The sequence below is a fragment of the Hyaena hyaena genome, unplaced genomic scaffold, assembly GCF_003009895.1.
Source record: "Hyaena hyaena isolate Hyena2069 unplaced genomic scaffold, ASM300989v1 scaffold_54, whole genome shotgun sequence".
In the NCBI taxonomy this organism is placed as follows: Eukaryota; Metazoa; Chordata; class Mammalia; order Carnivora; family Hyaenidae; genus Hyaena; species Hyaena hyaena.
The window spans coordinates 703,783-728,324 of NW_024080685.1; the positions used below are offsets into that span (position 1 = coordinate 703,783).

General features: G+C 33.9%; 1 protein-coding gene across 5 annotated transcripts in view; it reads right to left on the reverse strand.

Annotated features, from left to right (window-relative positions):
• Positions 1 to 24,542, reverse strand: part of ANKRD17 (ankyrin repeat domain 17) — a 162,152-nt gene that overhangs the window by 46,125 nt on the left and 91,485 nt on the right. For 2 of the 5 annotated variants that reach the window (XM_039231010.1, XM_039231012.1), the window contains exons 7-18: positions 23,546 to 23,640; positions 21,336 to 21,573; positions 19,836 to 20,027; positions 19,335 to 19,444; positions 17,606 to 17,693; positions 15,707 to 15,834; positions 15,312 to 15,455; positions 14,794 to 14,896; positions 12,573 to 13,325; positions 8,060 to 8,208; positions 1,271 to 1,382; positions 975 to 1,120 (exon numbers count right to left, since the gene is read on the reverse strand). In XM_039231010.1, coding sequence (XP_039086941.1) covers positions 975 to 1,120; positions 1,271 to 1,382; positions 8,060 to 8,208; positions 12,573 to 13,325; positions 14,794 to 14,896; positions 15,312 to 15,455; positions 15,707 to 15,834; positions 17,606 to 17,693; positions 19,335 to 19,444; positions 19,836 to 20,027; positions 21,336 to 21,573; positions 23,546 to 23,640 — 2,258 coding nt within the window. The remainder of the gene's footprint in view (positions 1 to 974; positions 1,121 to 1,270; positions 1,383 to 8,059; positions 8,209 to 12,572; positions 13,326 to 14,793; positions 14,897 to 15,311; positions 15,456 to 15,706; positions 15,835 to 17,605; positions 17,694 to 19,334; positions 19,445 to 19,835; positions 20,028 to 21,335; positions 21,574 to 23,545; positions 23,641 to 24,542) is intronic. The other 3 variants (XM_039231011.1, XM_039231014.1, XM_039231013.1) reach the window with 3 other exon arrangements.

A 24,542-nucleotide genomic window follows, 5' to 3' on the forward strand; every position in this document is an offset into this window, starting at 1 on the left:
GAACCTTTCTTCCAGATTTTAGAAGGAGTGGGGGAAGATGAAAAGAACAACTAAAACCTGAATCCTCTTAATTCCCTACTAATCTTATACACAGAGAGCAATAGAAGCTGAGCTTAAGTACCTTTCATGCTAGGTACTCTAGGACAGGAAAAGATGATTATAGGCCCTGCTTATTAAGAGTTTACGGATTCGGGGCACCTGGGTGGCTCGGTCAGTTAAGCGTCCGACTTTGGCTCAGGTCATGATCTCATGGTTCGTGGGTTCAAGCCCCGCATCGGGCTTTGTGCTGACAGCTAGCTCAGAGCCTGGAGACTGTCTCCAGATCCTGTGTCGCACTCTCTCTCTGACCCTCCCCTGCTCATGCTGTCTCTATCTCTCTCTCAAAAATAAACAAAACATTTTAAAAAATTAAAAAAAAAAAAAAAAAAAAAAAAAGAGTTTACGGATTTGATTTGGAATGCCTTAATCATTCCCTTAGCCGGAATGCAGCACACAGGGATTCCTGTGGCAGGTACTACTTTGAGATGAACAGAATTAAAAACATGATTTTTCTGGGGCGCCTGGGTGGCTTAGTCGGTTAAGCGTCCGACTTTCGCTTAGGTCATGATTTCACGGTTGGTGGGTTCGAGCCCCACGTCGGGCTCTGTGCTGACAGCTCAGAGCCTGGAGCCTATTTCAGAGTCTGTATCTCCCTCTCTCTCTGACCCTCCCCTGCTCATGCGGTCTCTCTCTCTCTCTCTCCCTCCTAGAAATAAATAAAAATATTTAAAATAAAAAAAATTAAAAAATAAAAACGTGATTTTTCTGACATAATAGCTTATGCTAACACTGATATCTGAAATTATTATCTATTAGTAAAAGGACAGTTACTGTGATAAATCCAGACATCAATCCATTATTACCATCAAATCATAAAAGTTAAAATATTTATTTGCTAAACAGATGGACAATTATTACAGTGGGGAAAATGTTACCTCCTGCCTTCCCCCAGAACAAGCCAAAGATAGCGGTGTGTCCTTGGTTCTTTCTGACTGGGCTTCAATGTCTGCACCATTGTCCAGCAATATTTCAACAACACCAACATGACCAGCTGTAGCAGCCAAGATAAGTGGAGTAAAACCTAGAGAAAAATAATGATCTTGTCACTACATGCTAAGCAAAAGAAGAATACTGTTTTCCATTATATCTAGCTATAACAATAGGACTAGAAGTAATATTTCTTACAGAATACAAATATTCCAGAAAAAAAATTAACAAAAGTAAACCCTACCCTTCTTGTCTCGGTGCTCAATACTAGCTCCTCTCTCTAGCAGTGTTTGCACCAGTTCCTCATGACCACCAGCACAGGCAAGTGTTAGCGCCGTATCATGATTACTTTCAGTCTATTAAAAAAAAAAAAAATTTCTGATGAGCTTATTAGACAATTTTCAAATGACTGCATCAGTTATATAATATATACTTATACCAAATATAGATACAGACGTTCCATTCTACTATATCAAACATTTGGATATTAAGTTGTTTTTTTTTTTCATCAGTGGCTACCTTGTGACTTTATAAAGGCTACAAAATAATAATTGAACTTTATGGGCAATTCTTAAAGCAGGCATGAAGGGAAAAAAGTATGATTTTCAACCATATGCTATTTACAACTACATGATTAAGTTAAACACTGTTGGACTCATTTTTACTTCTAGCCATTAATGGAGTAGCACAGACAGCATAGACAAGATTTGTTTCCCTATCTCAAAGAACCAAAACCAAAACCAAAAACGGGCAAACTATTTGAAATGATGGTGTTTAGACAGGCAGTGCATGGCAATGATCTTAGAGGACAGAAATGAGTAACTCAACTTATTGCCTAGAGAGTTTCAAGGCTGCAGTGCAGACTGGATACCCAAAAACAGCCTGGCAATCTCCTGAGTTGAGAAGGCAGAGTTTGGACAGGTCAGGATGGCTAGAATTCATGGGGCAGACTACTGGAGAGGAAAGTACTAGAGTACTCTAGATAGCATCACTAAGTGATACTTTGCCTAGGAAACAATGATAGTTAAGTTAAATGAATGACAACAGCTATACAGGGTTGCAGATTAAAAGACTATTACTAATAAAACAAACAGCTACAGATATGAAATATATATTTGTGTTTACATATTTATATAATACTTATTATATTTATGAAATAAATACAAAAAGGTATTTTCTCCCAAAAGGTCAATAACTCTAAAAACCAAACTCCATTATAAAAAAAAAAAATGAATAACAAGAGACAAAAGGCAAAATTGATAGAGTCAAGAAATAAGAAAAAGCCTACTAGTCAGTGATGAAGAGGGAGACCGCAAAAGCTGCTCTGCAGAAGAGGCTGGCAGAGAGCAGAGCAACTGACTGCAGAGATCAGGGATGGCCACAAGGGAGAGATGCACCAACTACAACAATGAAGAAGGACATGAATACTTAAATGAGTGACAGCTCTGACTGTGTAATAGTATCTGATTTTCATTTCAGGTTTATAGGGAGGGAATTATTATGTTTGATTTCAGAAAAAAAGAGACAAAGGCTCAGAGAAATAACCTTCCAATGGTCATACAGGCTAATAACTGAAAAGATGGGCTTAAAAAACCAAGGAGATCCTGGATATCAAAATCCTGCTTTCCCCATCATAAAGCAGTCCTAATGTCAGGGCCAACCGAGGTCAATATAACGTTAAGTCTATCTGCCTTATGTGCTCTCTATGTTAGTGTACAGACAATTAGAAGAGTCAATTCTATGATGAAGAGTCCATTTTATGATGAAGTTTATTAGGTTTCTAAGAGTTTCTGGGGGTTAAAAGAGTAATTTAGGAAAGCAGTGCCAATTTTAAATAGAGAATGAAGAAACAAATAAAATTTGAAAAAGATGAGCACGGGAAATTTTAGTGGATTAGTAAAATATTGGGCTTTTTCCACATTATAAAACATCAACTCAACTGACATTTATTAAGCACCTTTTATGTTCAAAGTACTCTATTAGGTACTTCAGGGTTGACAAAAAATAAATATAGTCCCTGCTCACTAGGAGCTTAGTGATTACAGCAAAAGGCAAATTTAAGTTCAAACTATGAGAGAAATGTAAACAAAGTATTATGAGAGTTGAAGGAAAAAATATTTAAAGCTAAGAAAAGAGGGCTTGTCAAATTCCTTAGGGAACCTAAGAGTGGGCAACTTCATTAATGTCTTATGATAATCTTCTAAAGATAATAATGAAAGAATTTAAGGACTTGAAGTGAGGCTTCCACCTTTCTAATACACACCTACACAATCCCCAAATGGTAAGAAACACTATCCTGATTTGCAATGCATCAAGAAACAAATTAACTGAATCAAAAGTCTAGGTTAAAATTAATAATGATTAATAAGGTACAGAAAAAAAAATAGGTGCTTTCAAGATTACTAAACAAAGAAATAATGATAACAATCTAGGTTGATGGCTTTTTGAAAGGCAATGTATCACTAAAGACATGTTATACAAGTTAAGAAGCCACATACATTGTCATGTATCTATATCTAAGAGAAACCTGAAAGGGAGAGAGATGCCCAGAGCTTTGTTAAAAGCTCATTCAGGTCTACAGTCTAAAGAAAATTTCCTTTTAGCCCATGATACAATAAAATATATGATTTTGTATGTAACAAATGTTGTTATGATGACTCTATTCTCATAAAAATGCTAAAATTAGATTCAGTATAAAAATATTCCGTAAGTTATCAACATGACTATTCAATTATGTAGGAATGAAAACAAGAAGGACTCATAAGACAGATGCAATACTAATGGAAAAAGCAACCTTTAAGGAGCTGGAATGCAAGTGAAAAACATACCTGAATGGTCTGGAAAAAAAAAAAAGAAGTATATCTATTAATTATACCTAAGTAATTAAATTGCTTTGAAAATTATTAGGACTTCTAGGGCTAAACTGTTTTAGACTTCAATAACCTTCATAATCCCAAACATCTCATTCTCTAAAGACATCAGAGGTCACACATAAATATGAAAAAAGATTTTAAATAAAGGACAGCAGTTAGGGAGAATGAGAAAAATCAGGGAATAATGACAATAATCAGTAAAATACTAAATAACTTGCTTAAAACTTCACATAAACAAGTAGAATGCATGCATCTTAAAGAAGAATGCTTTAATGGCAGCATATTGCATATCACTATTAACTCATTTTTCCTGGTCTCTTTAATTTTTCTCACTAAATCACTGTGATGAAATTATTCTCTGTACTGCAAAACCAACAAGAAAAAACAAAAATACCCAAATGCTATTTATCCGTTAAAGGCAAAATATAATTTTACATACTTAATAATTTCAGTCTTGACATATGTAATAAATTTAATGTCTACCCTCTTTAAAAGATAATCATGGATTTATGTTATCTATTAAAAACTGGAGAAAAGGCAAAATTGCATAAGGCAGTATTTATTTTTCTAATTTTGAAATGAGAATTCGTTATTCCAAGCTCAAGGAAAGCTTTTAGAAGTTTGAGAATAAAAATGACAACCAGTTCAGAAATACATGAAAAACATGCGATAAGAAAAAGGGAGGGGGACTGGAACACAAATTTTACAATCCATGAACAGAACAACTGGTGCTTTCTCACTTTTAGTGGCTGTTAGGATTAATAAAAATTTCACACAATAAACACAGAAAATATTTAATTTACCAGTATTCAATTCTAACCTTCAACCAGGTATACTGTTTCATATAAAACCAATAGTATTTAACAGTCTCTACATGATTACTAATTTCTGTATATAAGAGTACCCAGATACAAGTTTTGTTATACTATTCCAACAAAGTAAAAATTAGAGCTATGTTAAAGATTCAGTAAAAGTCTCAAATAATTCCTTCAAACTATCATTTATTGATGTTTCCTAAAATAAATGTTGATAACAACAGTGTATGTTATTAAAATATTTTAAATATGTTATTACATATAATTTAATATAAATATATTAAAAATATCCAGGAAAGTGGCACATGGCTGGCTTAGTCACTAGAGCATGCAACTCCTGATCTTGGGGTCATGAGTTCAAGCCTCACACTGGGTGTAAAACTTACTCCTAAACAGAATAAAACAAAATGGATAAAAACAAATATATCTGGACAAAGTTGATTCAGTGAAACCATCATGTGAGAGGTAGAGAGTCTATGGCACTTACATACCAAAGGCAATTTCTAGCTACACAACGTAAGATTTGAGGAACCTTAAAGAGTGCAAACTCTCATCTTCAGCATTCTTCAAGTTCAAGAAATTAAACATAATCCCTGTTCATCCTTGTAAAAAATATTAGTTTCTGCATACAATGATCAATTAAATGAGCTTAAAGTATGACTATTTTAAGAATCATTAGCATTTTTACAAAGAGACTTATATGCTGAAGGATTAATAAATTAACTTTTCTTTTCCTTTAAATTAAGATTTAATGTAAATATGCCCTATGGCCAAGGAAATAATGCTGAAAAGTTGCAAAGATGTAGGAAAGAAAAGTGCCATCTGGGTGGTGGACCTATTTTCTATAATCTAATTTACAAGGTTAATATCATTAAAATCAGTGTTCATACTTAAAATAAAAAATTGAAAAGCAGGTAGCATAATGCAGTGGTTAAGAGCATAGATTCTAAAGCTAGATTACAGGGGTGGTTTGAAAGATGGCTTCACCATAAATTAGCTGTTAGACGAATAGTATCTCTAAGTCTAGCATCTCTAAGTAGGAACTTTGTAAACTCTATAACAAGCAGTATAACTCACAATACACTAACCCAACTGAAAAACCTCAATATTGAGACCAGATATTTAAGTCAAATCTTTTTACATAAGCATGCAACTATACTTAAAATATAAGGTTTTTTTAATTAAAAATTTTTTTTAAATATTTACATGAAACTTCTTAGAAATTAATTTATAATAGAGCAGTAGCTGGTTGAATAGTATAGTCAGGTAAAATTTCACCACTATAAAAATTTCAAATTCAATAAAATCATGATTATACTTAGAGGAATTTTTTCTATGGCTATTTTATTCAAAAGCATTAAAAAAAATCCTTTCACATTTTGGTGAAGTTTTTAGTTTTGTTAATGGGATCAATTCTTGATTCCATAAAAACTAACAATTATATCTCTGGTTAAAACATAACAGCCACAGGTTACACATAACAGCTCAAGGAAAAAAGACTAGAGGAAAATAATGCAAATTCAACACCAAGATCAACACAGTTCTATCTTGTATATATTACTAAATACAAACCATGTGGTTTGTTAACTGAATACTTCATAAATTTTTTTTTAATTTAAAAAAATAAACATACAATAGAGTATGGTACTTAAGGAGGGTGTCTTTGAAATCAAACCCAACCTAAATTGGACTCTCAACCCTATCACTTCTCAGCTAAATGAACTGATCTTCAGTGATATGTTTAATCTCTCTCTTAGCCTTAGTTTCTTCATCAGGGAAACGGGTGTTTAAAAACAGTTATTTCATATATGTGGTCTGAAAATCGGACAGTTCCTTAAAATAGCTGTGACAATTTTAAGTGCTTAAAAAAAAAAAAAAAAAAAGTTAGCCCACTTTGGAAACCAAGTAAGGATAGAAGTGAAATTCCTTTTTCACAGTATTACCAAGGAACATTTAATAAAAAGGAGACTTTATTTCTTAAACTTTTTAAAAAAATTATTTATTTATTTTGAGAGAGAGACGAGAGAGCAAGAGAGCAGGAATCCCAAGCAGGCTCTGCACTGTCAGCCTAGAGCGAGAAGCAGGGCTCGAACTCACTAACCATGAGATCATGACCTGAGCCAAAATCAAGACTTGAATGCTCAACCGACAAAGCCACTTTGAAGCCCCGGAAGCTTTATTTTCAATAGGTTGAGACAACAGGGCCTTAAAGCCCTTTCAGAAATTCAGGATTACAAAGAATTGATCATTTTGTACAAAATAAAAAGTTTTATCATGTATACTGCCACCCTCACCCATGTCACCCCTTCCCCATGCCAGATATAAATAAATGGATTTTTATTTTAAGTAGGCTCCATGTCCAAGTGGAGGTTGAACTCACAACCCTGAGATTAATTATCTTAAGAGTCATGTGCTCTACTGGCTGAGCTAGCCAGGTGTTCCCTAACTCTAGGTAAAAATCAAAATACAGAGGCGCTGCGTGGCTCAGTAGGTTAGGCGTCCGACTTCGGCTCGGTTCATGGGTTCGAGCCCGCCGTCGGGCTCTGTGCTGACAGTGAGCTCAGAGCCTGGATCCTGTTTCGGATTCTGTACCTCCCTCTCTCTCTGACCCTCCCCTGCTCGCACTGTTTCTCTCTCTCTCTCTCTTTCTTCTCTCAGAAATAAATAAAACATAAAAAAAAATCAAAATACAAAATGAAATAAACCAAGCATTTCTCAGTAATGAATAAGGCCATACACCCTTTACCTTATTCGGCAGTCTTCTAAAGCTGGACCTTATCTTAAGCATTTTTCTAGGACAAAACACAAGCAAGCTATCCTTCCCTCTCCAACTTCACTCTGACCTGAGATTACAAGGTAAACTAATTTTTTAATTGGGCTTTTTGTTTTGTTTTGACTTAGTGCTATGACACAGAGTCACTACATATTTTAATCGGCAAGATCCCAATTTTCAAAGACAATATAAATGCAATTAAGTATGTATGATACATAAATGGAAGAATCTTTTATGTGTAAACCATTACAAATTAGAAGCATAGCTTCTAATTTAAGATTAGAAGAAAATACACATTCATATTAAATAAGTTATTTCTTTCAACATCCTCCTCTATACTAAAGTCAAAAAAAGTTACCCTGATGACCTTGAAAACCAGGCTATCACATAATTATCAGTAATAACCTGTATTTGTATTTTAGTTTTCTAAATGTGGATTCTCATTCATAACTGTGGCTCAGGTCTCTGCCTGGAGACAAAGCAGTCTAAGAGGACTTAGTCTAAGATGATTAATGTTTTTACTTAGGATATAATTTTAGTTAAAAACCATCCATCCCAAATTTGGATCTTACCTGTGCATCAATATCAATGGCAGGGTAGATAGGAAGCATGGCTGAAGGAGAGATGATAGGACTTGGAGTTGGAGTCTGAGGTTGGGAAATGGAAGCAGCAATACTGTGGGTAGGAGTGTTTGACATTGCAGATGCTCTTCCACTGACTGCTGTTGAACAAAATAACTGCACTTAATAAGGATGAAACACTGTTAGGTAACAGTAAGAAATAACTATTAGAAAGTATTTAAAGATTTCTTAAAACAAAATGTCTATAGGTAGACTGCCACAGCACTAGTAACTCATCTTTCTGGTTATTTCTGACGTTGGACAACAGTCTATAAATAAAAGATATATTGAAAATAACCCATTTTCTAAATAATAATCCATGTGAAAACCAAATTCCCCTCTTATAGTATGTAATCATAAAACCTCAATTCAAAATAACCCTGAAAACAAATATTTTCTTATGAAGTAAAATTGAATATAAATGCAAATGGATAGTTGCCCATTATAGCTCCTTAATGAGAAAACAAATAAAAGGTAAAATAGTCAAGTTCAGACGGAGAAAAATGTGAGTTTTAACCTGCCAATGTCATAACTTATATTCCAGTGAAAGTAGTTATCACTGGGGAGAACCTCACTACCGAATCATTTAAAACACTTCCTATTCTTTTACTAACTGCAGACTGGGGGGTGGTAATATTCTGAATGGTTACCCTCCATAGGACCATATAGTAAAATATAAAAATTTGATCCTCACACAAAATATAGTTTCCCACATGTAGAATTATTCTGAGGGGGTTAAAATGCCCACCAATCAATCCAGCAATCACACTGACGAGGACAAAATTAAAAGATTAAGGTAGAAATAAATGTATGCACACATCCTTCAAATATAGATTATTGTTAGTTCTAAGTATAATTTTCCCATGAGATTTATTGATGTGGGAGGACTCCAAAGGTGGTGGCAATTGAGGGTATTTATATTCCCTTTTGGATTCACTTCTGGAACTGATATGTGAACATCAATCCTTTCCTCCCCTCTCCCCTACTAAAAATGTTATAGCACTGAAGTGTGGGCATAAATCTTTGAATGGTCAACAGTAATGTGGATGTTTGTTACCAACATACTTATCAACTACATCAGACAGAAAACAATCATGATTCACAACTGCATCTGAAACCAGGCAAAAGAGGTTATGATCCTACCAAGAATAAAACTGCAATTGACCTTATTATAACAATTATAAACATGATTGTCAATTAAGAAATCTATTTTACATGAAATCCTTAGTTCAGGCACAAACATACACTATACATTATAGCAACACACATTCTATAATTATACATTTTTAAGTCCACTTAAAAGCTAAAGAAAAAAACAAGGAAACAAAACAAAACAAAACAAAACACTGTTTGAATCCTTAGGGATCCATATAAATAGAAAAGGGAATGTTTTAATATATTAAGTTGATCATCTAATATCCTTGATACTGTCATTCAATATTAATAGTTTTTTATGTTAAGAAAAAAACCAGGTTAACTTAAATGTACATATTCTAGATATAAAATCTCAAAACCATATAAAATCTATGGCTCTTAAAATTGATTCCATAATCTCCTCTGATTGGACTGATTTTCACAAATGAAAATGATAAATACAAAAATCAGCTTAAACAGAATGAACACCAATCTGTTCAAAGAACTAATTTTTATTTCACAATACTAAAAAAAGTCTAGGCTTTATTGTTAAATGACTATATTGTCATTTCCATTTTAATTGGACTAAGTTCTTTTAAAGAACTAACTAAAATTACTTTTCTTATTTTGGGCCAAATTGTTCTTAACACCTCATCTAAAAGGAGAGGAAAAATCAATTCCCTCATTTCATTTCATTTGGGGTACTTACAAAATTGGTTTACTAGAACTAAATACCTGACTGTCATTCATTCATTCCCTACAGGTAAAAGTAACAACTTGTAAATATGCAGGTACCTGAAGGAACTCTGGTACAGATCTTTACATGTGGTACTTCATTTTAGGGTATGATTTTAGAGAAGGAGAACCAGATGCTCTAGAAAAGTTTTACATTAGGTAAGGAAAGAAAGAACTTGGAAGGTAAGGTGTTAAGACTGGTTAAACAGGGAACTGATTTTGCTTTGACAAGTACAGAGAACAGGGAAGACAGAAGATTAGGGCCAGCCAAGTATTTGAGAAAAAGAGACTGAGTTTTACAAGAGAAGTCTAATAAATGGGAATAAAGAACGGGTTTATTTAGGTTCTTTAAAGAATAAAGAATAGGTATGCTGAAGTGGGGAAGGAAGACTGCACCTAATGAGGTTATAAAATATTAAGAAACCCAAAGAAAGAAATGGAAATGACCATTAGTCAACTGAAAGAACAAATACTACCATAGAAGTTGCCTAAAGGAAAGTCTTAGAAGTGAGTGCATTAGTATATGTATATGTTTATGCATGTGCACATGCAGGATGCCAAGGATGGAGTGACTGCAGGCAGGTAAGCGGCTGGATGTTTTTAATCCTGTTCTTCCTGTTGGTCATCTCTCCTCTCCCCATATAAATGGGCATAATAAAGAGGTAAAGTATTTTTATAATAGGAAGTATTTGTCCTATTTCCTAAAAAGTTATGTGCTTTTGAAATTTCTTTATGTGAAAACACCTGGAACACAAAGGCAGAATTTAATTGTTTTTGTTTGGAAAATCAATTAACAGAAAAACTACTTTATAAACCTCTGATAATTCTGATCAGTATAAAAACTGTACAACTGGCAAATCAAGATTGATAACTATGCCCAAGAACATCGTGTAAATTCTGAAGCATATCAAAAATTCTTTTAAATATCCACCGGTAGGAATGTCCATTCTTCATTTAATTGGATACGTTAACACTTAACTTGATACATTTTTTGGCAGTTCAACCAACATAGTAGAAAGAAGACCATTATGACCTACATTAATGGCCAGGTAAGTAATATCAAATTTTGGACTTTTGGCTACTGTGCTCCAATTTTCCTAAGGTAATAATGGTTCTTCAACTGTATTTCCAATTATTATAACCAGGTAATGGTGATTAATAGCAATTTTTCAAATCTATAGAAAAACTGTACATATAATTTTCATAAGATACTAAGATTTCTTTCATTGTATTCCCAATTGTTATAACCAGCTAATGGTAATTAATAATTTTTAAATCTATAAAAAAATTTTATATTTATCACTATAAGAATCTTTATAGTTCTTACTAATGATTAATAGCATTTTTTCCAAGGTGGCTATTGCACCCTCTAAGATTAGCAGAGAACTTCATTCCACATTATTATTGCTGGGGTGATACTAAAAAAAAGAACTGGGAAACTTCAGGGCAATTTGTAAGAATAAAATCTGTCTCATTAGCTTGTGTCTTAGTTTCTGAATGTTAGCTAAATATCTCAACACTATATATACAATTTAACTTTCTTTTAAAAGATGAAAGACAGATGATATATAATCTCATCATACTATATAATGCTGCCAAAACAGTTTCAAAATTAGAAAAACTCAATCATATATATTTTAAGTATAGGCCAAAGAATTAAAAAAGGGGAAGAGAACAAATAAACACTATCATCAAGTTTCAAATATTTGCTGCCTTTGTTTTCACCTTTTCCTTCCTTTTCAGATTTTATCTTTTTCTTAAACGAAGAAAATTATCCTTCGCAGTATAGCATTCCTATGGCTGATAATCCTATAGAATCTTATTCTACTACTTTGTTACAGAACTCACAAAAACTTAAGTACCAAAAACTAGAATCAATGAAACAACCTTCTAAAGGATTTCTTCTTGCAATGAAACTAATTATAACGGAATATAATTTCTCTGTCTACACATGAAAGATATTTACGGTAATGTCAGGGGACCACACCTTCCCGTAATACAATTAGAAAGAGACTGCACAGTAACATTCACAGGGGATAAAATCACTGACATACAATCAAACCCTATTTGGTTTGGTACTTTATTATCGTTGTAAAGGTGTTAAAAAAATTTTGTTTTAATATCCATCAGGTTTGAAGTCTGATCCATTAGGATATAAGGTATTTCTGTTCACAAATAAGCTTCCTGATGTGTCCTACTAGTTTTGCACTTCAACTTCTATCAATTTCCCAGTTTATTGGTGTGAATACAGAAGCACAAAAGCCTAAATTCAATCTTAGTATTCTGAACTTAAAGAGAAAAAACAAAATCAAAAACAAAAACTCAAACATCAACCACACTACTGAAAAAACCTAGATCCCCAACCTACCCTGCTAAGCCAAAAAGTTTCAGTCACTTGTATTGCATGAGCTAATCTTTAATTCGACCTGTATCCGTCTGAGAACTTCTAAGATTGAACTAAAACTTTTAAGGATATACATGGGTCAAGAGTCCAAAAATAGTTCTCAAGTTGGGTAACGGCAAAAAAATTCTGGCACACTCTTACTCGCCTTAACCAAATCATATTTGATACCTGCTCATAACAATATAAACCCACCTGCCATGATGTCATCCAGCGTGTCATTGAGGGTCTGAGCAGGGCTGGCTACCATTAACCCTTGTTGTGTTTCTGTCAGAATTCCTTGCCCCAGCCCTGCCAACTGTGCTTGGCCCAGTACTGGCTGTCCAACTATCACTCCTTGCAGTTCTGTAAGATTTGCGATGGACCCTGGAGGCAAGGGACCTGCCGCCAGAGGCAAAGCTTGAGGCATGGCCAGAGGCTGGATTGGTGCAAAACCCATCTGAGCAGCAGTCTGCTGGGGTTCATCTTTAAGCAAAACGGGATCCACTTGCTGTAACCGTGCATAGTCTCCCTCGGAAAGCTGTTCTCCAACCCCAACAGGAGTTAGTAGTCCCAGATGTTGGCAAGACTGTTGCTGCTGCTGCTGAAGTTGAATTCTTTGAGCTTTAACCTCTAGATACTGCTTTTTTAGCTGCTGCTGAGTTTTCAGTTGTAACTCTCGTTCTACTTTCTGTAGTTCCTCCAAAATCTTTTGTTTCTTCTGAATTTGTTCCTCCCTTGTTTTGTTCAGCTCCTCAATCTTCTCCTTGGTAAGTTGGTCAGCGTGAGCCAGTTCCAAGGACTGCAGCTGTGCATTCTTTTCTATGGCTTCTTTTATCCTCTGTTCCAGTTCTGTTAACTTTCCCTGAGCCTCTTCTACAATGCTCTCTGGAGACTGATTGGTGATGTAACCCTGTACATCCTGGCTGTTTGCTGGCAAATGGCTGCTGGACTTTTGTTTAGAAGCAGCTGTGTGAAAAAGAAACCCCCTCAGAAGTGCACATGAATGGCATCCTCATTACAGAGTTACTGTTGGGAGGTTTAGTGCCAACAGTTATGCACCAAGTTATCATATCCACAGAAGGTGAAAATGCACTGTTAAGAAGTTTAAAAACAAATCCACCTTCTTTATCATAAATATAAAATGTATGTATTTTATGTGCATAGAGAAATCTTTGGAAAATTAATTTTAAAAATATCACATGGCTAAAATCAGACAATAGAGGGATGCAGGTCTGTGAGATCTAACTGGTGCAATTAAAGTTAAATCTAAGGCTATGTGTAGATACTTCATCTGGTCATATATATGTAAAAACTATCATAAGAACAGAAAAATAATGCTAGATTATTAAGATGTAGGGAAAACTTAGACCTCTAAGTCAAGGATTTTTCACATTTGATAGTCTATGCCTTTTAAACACACACACATACACACAGAGTACCCAAACCACTGAGAAGTACCGGGAAATTTAAATCCAACTAAAATTTGTCTTTGTTGGGGGCCTATCATCTTCAAGACTGATAAAGGCAAGATATAAATTCACATATTCACACAGCTACCTGGCCAGTAGAGAACTGGGATTCAGTTTCCCTGGAAGAAAAGATGCTGGACTACGCCATCCACTGTATCTTCTGACAGCCAGGTGAATAAACAGATCTGGCTATGGGTATAGCAATCAGTTGTTTGCTACACCAACTGAAAAAGATGCCAAGGCTCTAGACTGGTAGTAGTGATTATAAAGAGCTGGTGGAAATACTTAGTATTCTTGTTGGTAAAATAATATAGGTAGCCAAAAACCAAAAAATTAAAATCGCACTGGTTCTTCAGGTGAAACTTTTTAAAAAGAAAAAGTGATTCAAACTGGTAGCTGTAATGTTTTGGGACATAACTTAAAACATGCATGGTATAACATCCACAAGTCAAATATGGACCTCAGAATTCTAGAGAAACAAACAAGCATATCTGAAGTAACTTTCAATTATTGACTGAGAAAGGTAGCCCAGATAAAAATCTGTATTAAACCAGTTACTTTAAAATGTAGTTTAATTTTGATCTAACATGTTAATTTTATGCCTTACATCACTACAGAAATTTAAGTAATTTACAAAACTATCACCCGACTACACCCAGCCTAACATTTTAGCACAAACAGAAATGACCAGTTATTACAAGAAATCATGGATAATCAGAACTGCATCAGAGATGAGCATCTGAATTTCTCCTGCTAATGCTGATAATTCTAGCATAAATCAGTGCTATTAATTATTATCTCACAATAACAGGCCTTTTTCACTAGTAAAAATTTTTTTTTGTTATGTCAATTTCGTAAAATTCACTTCTTGTGGAAAAATAATTATAAACGGCTAGGTTTTTTGGTAATCTTATCATTTTTACCTGGATAACATGTACAAAACAGTCTTCAGAAGTATAACTGACCTTTATTCCTGATGGGAAGAGTAGTGGCAACATTGGCAGGTGGTTTGTCAGGCTCCTGAGGTGGGACAACCATGGGCAGTGCTTGAACTGGTACACGAGGAGCCTACGACAAAGGAAACCAATTATATCTCTGCTTTTCCTACACACTCCATTAAATAACATGCTTTAAGTTAAGAATAAGTTACAAAGACTTTTTCAAAATATTTGTAATATGGCATTATTATCAGACACTGACATACTTACTTAAAATATGTTGGTACCAAATTGTTTTCCAGAACATTTTTTAACTTACTTTGAATTCAAATGGTTATTCTTGCCATAGTAAGAAAGCAAAGCAAAATCACATCAATCTATAATCTGAATATTAAGCCAGATTGTATCATTACTATTTCAACTGCATACCTTTAAAGAGAACTACATATTATAACAAACTACAGTCAAAGCTGTTTATACGGGAACTATGAGCCAAAGAAGGACAACAAAGATATAATATAAAATGTTTTCATTTTGAATCTTACCCTATTTAAATCGTGGGACGGGGGGGTTAACTGAGTGACATCTGGTGGAGGGGCTGAAAGCAAATTATTAGGATAGTCCAAAAGATAGCAAACAACACTTGTATGGCCACCTTTTGCTGCTTCTATCAACATAGTCGAGCCATCCTAAGGGTGGACATGAAAGGAGAAAAATTTTAAAAAAATAAGTTAATTTACAGACCATTAAGGATGATAAAGCCAACAGGCCCCAGCACATTCAAATCATAGGTTTAGAAAGAACACTTTCCTCTAATAAAACAGAAGAAAATGAATATGCTTAGAATGCCATTATAAATGGAACTGGTAGATGGTATTTTGTAATGTTCAAGAGTGAAGAATTAATTCACAATGCTACACAAAACATTTGAGTTACATACTTTTAAACGATGAGTAGGATCTGCCCCATGAGCCAAAAGTAGTTCTACCACTGCCAGATGACCCCCTGCACAAGCCAGGGACAGTACAGTATGGTCATTATTAGCTGTGGTTCTATTCACATTCGCTCCTAAAACAGACAAGACATGGGAAATCATCTTAGGAGATTGCTGTTTCTTAAATTATTGTAAATTTCAAAATCAGAAAGAATAAAGAGAATAGCATAATGAATATCTATATACCCATTACCCAGCTTCAAGGATTATAAACACACAGCCAATTTCATTTCACATAAACCCATTATCAATTCTCCTCTCCCATCTTGAATTACTTTAAAGCAAATCCCAGATAAACATAATTTCATCCATGAATATTTTAGTATGCACTGGTAGAAGGATAAATGTATGTATTACTCCTAATGTAATTACTGTTTTAAGAAAGTAAAACAAAATTGTATCTACATTTAAAGTTCTTCCTTAAAAAAAAAAAAACGACTAAACACCAATAAAAGTAAATTGCAATGCGCTTTATGGGCTAACCATGTAAAGAAAATTAATAAATAGAAAGCAATAGTTCTATTGACTTCTTTCACTCGGAAATATCTGAGCATGAAAACAGGTACACTACCCCTCCAGTATGAATTCATCTCTGATTTAGAGCAGTGTGCTAGGCAATGTGGGAAATGGAAAAAAAATAGAGAAGAAAATGGAATCAGATTAATTAAAATTTATCAAAAAGAGAGGACAGGGATTATGTAAATAATTCCATTATTGAGAATACTATGGTATAAACATACATCACAAATAAGTATTCAAATTGCCTAAAATAATTTGACCAGTAAGTTATTTCTGACTTAGTTTCTTTTGCTATTAACAATTAGAAACTTGAGTATTTTTGCTAAGAAGGAAATGGTATATATTACCTTTTTAATTGTACATGGCTTGTATAGTCTTTCTTTTATCAACACCGAATCAAAAGCAAAATCTTTCATATCCTATACTTAAGAATATGATGAAGTCTGTGGTGCACCCGGGGGGCTCAGTCAGTTAAGGATCTGACTCTTGAGTTTGGCTCAGGTCATGATCTCAGGTTTCGTGGGATCAATCCCTGCATAGGGTTCTGTGCTGACAGCATGGAGACTGCTTGGGATTCAATGTCTCCCTCTTTCTCTCTGCCCTTGTCCCTCTCACACAGTTGTGCACATACAATTTCTCAAAAGTAAATAAATAGACATTAAAAAAAAAAAAGAGTATGACAAATTCTGCATACAAAACTATTTCAACTTGAACTTATAAACACCTTACAAATAATTTAAAGGAAGTAATAATATGATAGTCATTTAAAATGCTTTTTGATATTCAAAGTAGAATTACTGACCATAGATGAAAATCTTCACATATGTTTCATTTGTCATGATTTGTCACATTTCAATTTTGAATATGTTTTGTGCTGTATTTATGACCATTTCTCTATATTTTACAAAGAAGAAAGCTTAGGCCCAAGGATATGTAAAGTAGAAAAGTGACTTGCCTTAAAGTAACTCAGTGGCATAAACATCATAAAAATCCAGGTTTCAAGATATATTATTACATAAACAGAATTGACTTTAAGTTATCTAAACCCTCAAAGTTTTACATAGAGAAATTTCTTCTTATATAAGTGTTTCTCAACAAGGGTGGTACTCAGTATGACAATCCTCCTTCATAGTTTGGAACTATGGAACTGTTTGGAGATGCTCTATGCACTGCAGGATGTTTATCAACCACCCACTCACAAAAATCTCAGTAGCATCCCTCCACCAGTCATACCCAAAATTTGTTCTTTACCTCTCAATCTCTAAATATCCAAGGGCAAGGAATAGACACCTTTGGGGGAAAAAACTACTGCTTACCCAAACCTACCTTTACTAATTAAGAACTGAACAGTACAAACATGACCAGCTCTTGCAGCTTTCATTAAAGGAGTCCTTCCACCTTCGGATTCATGTTCCTATTTAAAAAACATGGACTTAATTGATATTTAATTGCTAGTGAAATCAAAAGGAAAAAGAACTGGACTAATTTCTAAATCTGAATATATTAAGTATCATGCTTTGATAGGGAATACATTTTTAAATTTTAAAAATCTCAAATTAGAAACATGTTTTACAGCTATAATTTAAGAACTGAAACTATATTCATGTGATTGTGACGCCCTCATCTAAATCCATCTGGGTAATTTTTCCTTCTTTCTCTACCAAAAGGACTGGGGAACTTGAACAGTGAATGGCACTCTAGCAGAGCCCTTCTCCAATCAGCATTATTAGCACTATCCTCATCCACTCCAAGCGATTTTCCTTTTGTAACCTTGCATCCTCCCTGTATGAATTTCGACAAATACATCCCCTTTTTTTATGGACCTCCTATTAAATCCATGTTATCTTATATGAAAACAACAAGGCTAGTGATTTAGTATCTCAAACCCACCAACTCTAAGATACTACTAGAGATTTCTGGGTTTCAAAAGGATGGAGAATGTATTGTATTCTCCTGATTGCTGGGTAACTGAGAATATATATAAATATATATATATTAACACACATCTGATGAACAACTTTTGAGTCTTTTCTTAAGCCACACACTAAGTTGTTTGAATTGCAATTAACTAAGCAAGATACATTGTTATGTTTCAGCTACTGTGGTAAACACTAGAAACGTAGTTCTTAAGCTGAAGAAGCTCAAAATCTAATATTGAAGAAATAGGCTCACAATTACAGTCTAACATGCCATAAGGGCTTCATGAGCTGTACTAACATAAACAGAACTGAAAAAGACCACAACGGTAATTCGATTCCACTCTTTCCTTCCATAAATTAGGAAAGAGAAGTTAAAGTTTGCAAAACTAGTTAATGAAGGAGTCTGTTTCTGCTTGCCTGTGAATTTTTGTCATAAACTATGAACTTCTACAAAAATACACATTTGCTTGTTAATCTCAGCTCCATGAACATATGGGTACTTAAGTTTTAACTACCTTTCATGTCTCACTTCTACTTCCTCACACGTTCAACTGGAAGACTATTTCCCCCCCACACGTTTGCTTTTCCTTCCCTGTCAGGCTGTCCTCACACTATTTCTTCCAAAAGGGTTATCTCTTTTGTCACAACATTTTCACATCCACCTTTCTAAACCTTAATCAGCCCAAAATATAATTTCTCAGATGATGTCTTTACCTTCTGAGCTTCTTTATTATCTATACTTTTGTTGTAACACTTCTTCATACATACTGCACCTTACAATGAACTCAGTCTTTCATCCTTCTTACTAAGTTGTAAATTGAGGGGAAAAGACTACTTACTTATTAAATACTTATCTTCTAAAATTACCTAAGTATCTAAGAAAAACTTCACATTAATATATCTAATACAAAATTTCCCTTTTATCAGGGTAAGGGAAATCAACTGTATAACCCAGCTAAAAAGAAAAATAATGGCCACGAAACAATGTAGAAAAAAAAATGACCAAATGAGACAAAAAGTGGCAAAAAGGCCAACATAAAATTAGAAGAAATGCCTTTTATCTGTAATCTCCACTGAACTTTTAATTAATATGTCTTGGTTTTAAGTATTAGGACTTAAAAAGTGACATAGCTTACCAGATCTGCTCCCGCCTGAAGTAGGACATCTGCTACATCAGTATGACCATTTTCACAGGCATATGTTAGTGCTGTATCCCCTGTTGCTGTCGTTGCATGAACATTAGCTCCTGTAGTAGTAGTAAACAATACAGACTTAATAAAAGAATCACAGGACATAAATGATGGACATAGAAACTTCTTCTATATAAGCCATATCTCTTCAAATTAGATAAAACAGCCTTATCCGTTTCTAGGAATAAAGAATAACTGTCAGCATCTTTAAAAGCAAAAAATAAAAAATTTAGAATTAGATGATTGCTTGAAATTAAAGCTACAGATACTTCAAACAGAAACAAGGTAAATTACTTGTAAAGAATATACACAACAGTCTACCACAACTTTTCACCACATTTTTAAATATACATTCAGTGTTATCATAACCAAAAAAGTTACTTTATTATAACATTTTTACTTGGATTAATCATGTAAAAAACTCTTTCCAAATGCAAAAATGCCTACCTGCAGCTAGTAAGTATTTAACTAACTCCAAATGACCCTCTTGAGCAGCTTCCATTAAAGGGGTAGAACACCCTAGTTCTATATCAGCTCCTGCCTTTATTAGAAAGTCTGCCACTTCCAGAAAGCCTCCACAGCAAGCCAGAGTCAAGGCAGTTTCTTGAGTTTCTTCTGTCTGTGCATTGATATTTGCTCCTAGGATGAAAATTCTCATTATTTTAAGAAAGTCCAGAGATAAGCAAGACATGATTGTTTACTAATAAACTATACTTCAAAAATGAATGTTTGTATTATTTTACTAAATAATATAGTGCTACTCCCCTGAGAGTCAGTAGGAATAAAGAAAAAATTATTAAAAATACATCCACAAGTCCACATTTGGTGCACACAGCTGGAATAAGATTTATTCAGCCAGAAGGTACGTAAGTGTGCCAAGTGATAAAAGGCCTTAGGAATATAAACTACATTCCCATGTTATAAAGATTCAAGATGATGATGATGAAAGCTAATATTTAATACACTATTACTCTTTACCAGGTAATATTTGAAAGCATTTTACATGGTCTTATTAGCACCACTTTATAGCTAAGGAAATTGAGGTGCATTAAATTACCCAAGGTCACAACAACATTACCAGTATCACTACTATCACTGTCACCATACCTAATACTGAATAGGCACTATATGAACACAGTGTTCCAAAAGCTTTATATATGCATATATAAACACATATGTACGCATATGTGTACATATATATGTATATATAAACTTTCACAGCAACCCTACAGATGACAAAATTCAGACACAGAAGGTAAGAAACTTGTGATTCAAACCTAAGAAGTGTGCTAAATACCTCTGCTTTTAAAGTTATTGCCTGTGTTTTTTTAATGTGCCATTCTTCTTAAATTTGTCCAAACAAAAACCTTACTACTAAAATAGATATAAAACTTGACTACAAATAAATACTGAGATAAGAGATTACGTCTAAACTAAAGGTATCTTAATACCGCAAAGTAACCGTTTCACTTTTCCCAAAAGAAAAGCTCAATGTGTGAGGATACTTTGAGAGTTTCTTATAAATACATTCTCACAGTCTCCTCAAGTTGGTCCTTATGGTAGGATTTCCCGTACTATGTTCCATGAAACACTAGATATATCAAATATTTAGTAATAGGTACTCTGCCCCAAGAGGAATTCTCTCAATATACCACTTTGAGAAATGTCAAATCTCATATACGCCCCTACATAATCTACACCCCTACCTCACCCAGTTTTGTTTTTATTCACAAAGCACATGATACCTGAAAGTTCTACTAAAGAAGTCTATTTGACTTTGTTTAGCACAGTATGAAAGCTATTTTCAAAGCAAATACCTTATTGTTTTTGTGACAACATCTTGTTACACACCTGCTAAAAAGATGAAATACAGAAACCCAAGTTTTGTAATATTATAATCTTACGTTTTACACATTTTTGGTTTACTGTTTACACTGGTATGGTTACCTTGGCCTAGGAGTAATGCCACCATTTCTTCATGCCCTTCACGAGCTGCCTCCATCAGTGGTGTATAACCTTCATCATTGACTTCTTCCAGGCTAGCTCCTCTTTCAATAAGTAAAGCCGCAAGTTCCACATGCCCACCACATGCAGCCAAAGTCAACGGTGACTCAAATGAATCAGCAGGCATGTTTACTTGGGCACCACTGTCAAGCAGTAACCTAGCTACTTCAACATGGCCATCCTAATTACAATGCAATTAAAAAAATTAAATCAGCACCATTAAACACAATTGTTAAAAATATGAAGACTTCTCAATTATTGTACAATGAAGGTTTACTGATAGTCAAATAAGAATAACAAATCTACACTTAACAGTTGAAAAATCAAGTATTAAGATCTATCTGTATTTCTGTGGCATAGACAAGGAAATAGATTGAGGCTATGAAACATGTAGAAAAATAATACTTTCCTTCAATCAAGAAGCTTATTAACCATTAGAGAAAAAAAGACATTAAGTACATGAAACAGAAGACTACTATGAAATAACATCAGCACTTTGTTATATATTTAAATGCTAAACAGATTAAGTTTAGAAAGGGAAAGTACAATTTTCGTCAAAACCTTGAAGAGAAGCAAATTTTTGATTAGGTAGGAAAAAATTGCAGTATTTTTTGGAGAATGCAGAGAATTGTAGATAATGTGTTAGGGGAAAGGGGACACAATATATACATGGTACTTCCTTTTGTTGTTCAACATTCAAATGCCAGTGAAAATTAAAAGAAAAAGGAGAGTTCTCTCTTACTATTTTCTGTTCCCTTTGCTGGTCTCCCTTTCCTACAGCTTTCCTAACTATTGACAACTCCAAGACTCTTTAATTTTTTTTATCTCTAATATAAATTTTCCTTATATATATTACCTCACAGACATTTCATCTTCTTTTGTACACATCACACCCATTTTTACCTCTGTGCTTGCCATGCTACACAACTTTAATGCTCCATTACAAAGGTTATTTTACATTCCTTCGGCTCAGAATTTTCTACCTCTATCTGTAGAGGTACACTTTCCTACATTTTCTTTAAAGTCCAGTTTAAAACCCCAATCTCTTAGCAAGCTTCAAAATGTCTGGCCACTACCAATATCTTTCATCTACTTATAACACTTCTAGTACATACTGATTACATCTACAGAATGCTCTATTTGAATTTCTTAATATACAGTGCTCGCTTCGGCAGCACATATACTAAAATTGAATTTCTTAATATACATACTTTCTAACCTAGGGGTGGTTACAAGGATGTTTTAAGTTCCTTATCATGGGGATAGTATTGATGTATTTTAAAAACATTCTATTATTTAATCCTCACAGCAACTCAAGAGAAGGATATTATCCTAATTTTAACAGATGGACATTTAAGACCTTTAAAGAAGACTCGTGTTTCTTCCTACTAAAGGAAGTATTAGCATGGCAATTAAAAAAACAAAGATAACTCAGGTTTTAATTAACTATCTAATATTTTTAAAAATTAGTAATTAAAATTTAACATCCTTTCAATAATCATTCTCTGAAGGGGAGCTAAGAAACTTAAATTCATTTGGTGCCTTTTTCCATCCTTGGCATGCTTTTCTCTTAAGTTTGTCTATGTTATTCTGATCCATTTCTGTGCCACAAATCATATACCAAGATAAAGAAGTTTAAAAGTACTATTATTACCTGTTTCTAAGTACAATCTCTAAAAAGAAAGTTCTTACAAAAGGAATTAAAAAGCTCAGAAAAGACCATTCATATAGGGGGAATTATGTTACACAAATAATACTCTAATTTCAATTTTTTCAGGAATAAAATTTTTGGTTTGATGTAACTGCTATGCTTAGTGTTATATGCATACTTGTGGTTTACATTCTTCTTAATATCCTTGCACCAACTTTTTAAATAGTTGCTTTTTGTACCAACTATGTAAAACCAGCATAGTTATATGAGACTAAGAAAATAAAAGTAGTGCTGTAAAGCTCCAGAAAGCATCTTTAATAGAAGTCAATGGCATACAACTGGCTCTGAACACTAGTCATAATTCAGATAGCTGAGGTTCTACTCTACAATAAACCTACAGTAAACAAATCTTTGAACTCAAGGATAAGGTGCCCATCATATGCTAGCACTGTCTTTATGAAATATACAGATACATTTCATGTATGTATTTCACCAGTCTTACCATGCAAGCCTCCATAAGAGCAGTATGCATTTCATCTGTTTTATGCTCTTGATCTGCGCCTGCTTCCAAAAGAAATCGCACCATTTCTAGGTGTCCTAAACCAAAAATGTGTAAGATTATTATATTTTATTATTCCAAAAACTATAGGAAAAAATTACAGTATTTTAAAAGGTTATATTTAACTTATAGTAATAAATTTATAAGCATAATACTAAAGTCAGCTACAAATCACCCTCAACAGTCTCACGTAAATTATACAAGTGATTCTTGCTCTTCTACTCCTTACCCCGTTGCCGCTACCACAATCCACGCTGCAAGTAAGTAAAGATATTGAAATCTAAAACCCAGAATATCCCTTCTATAACCTTTTAAGAGCTGAGGCATGCTATATTTATTTATGCCCAGGAACAAATTAGCTTTTGTGAATTAGTTGCCTGGGATAACAATAATTGCAGCTACTTCTATGAGGAAATGTGTTTTAAGTTTCAATTACTAACTCAAATTTTTTAAGAACAATCTGCTTTTAAGTTGGGAACTGCATATATAAAATAATAGTTTTGAAACCACACCATTTAATTTACACTTATTCATTTATTTAGATATAATCACTCACACACACACTCACATCCTTGTATTTGTATTTATGTAGCTTCAAATAAACCATATGCTTCAGTTCAAATAAAGATATCTCAGGAGTAGTTAAAAAGACAACGACTTCAGACACTATGCAAGTTAACAGTAGAAAAATGACTAATATTTTTCCAACTTTGTTTGGAAAGAGTTGCAGTCAATTCTCAATTGATTAGGACTAAGAGGAAGGAGTGGATGATAAAATCAGAAACACTTAAAACTTCAGTGAGTAACTGTAGCATCTGCCAGATCTTGTTTTTGCTACCTACTTACCTCCCTCCCTTTCCTGTCATTCTCCCTTCCCAAAGATCCACAACAACATGTTCAGTCTCAGCCTGAGTTCTATCCCTTCCCCATCTCCTCCTTG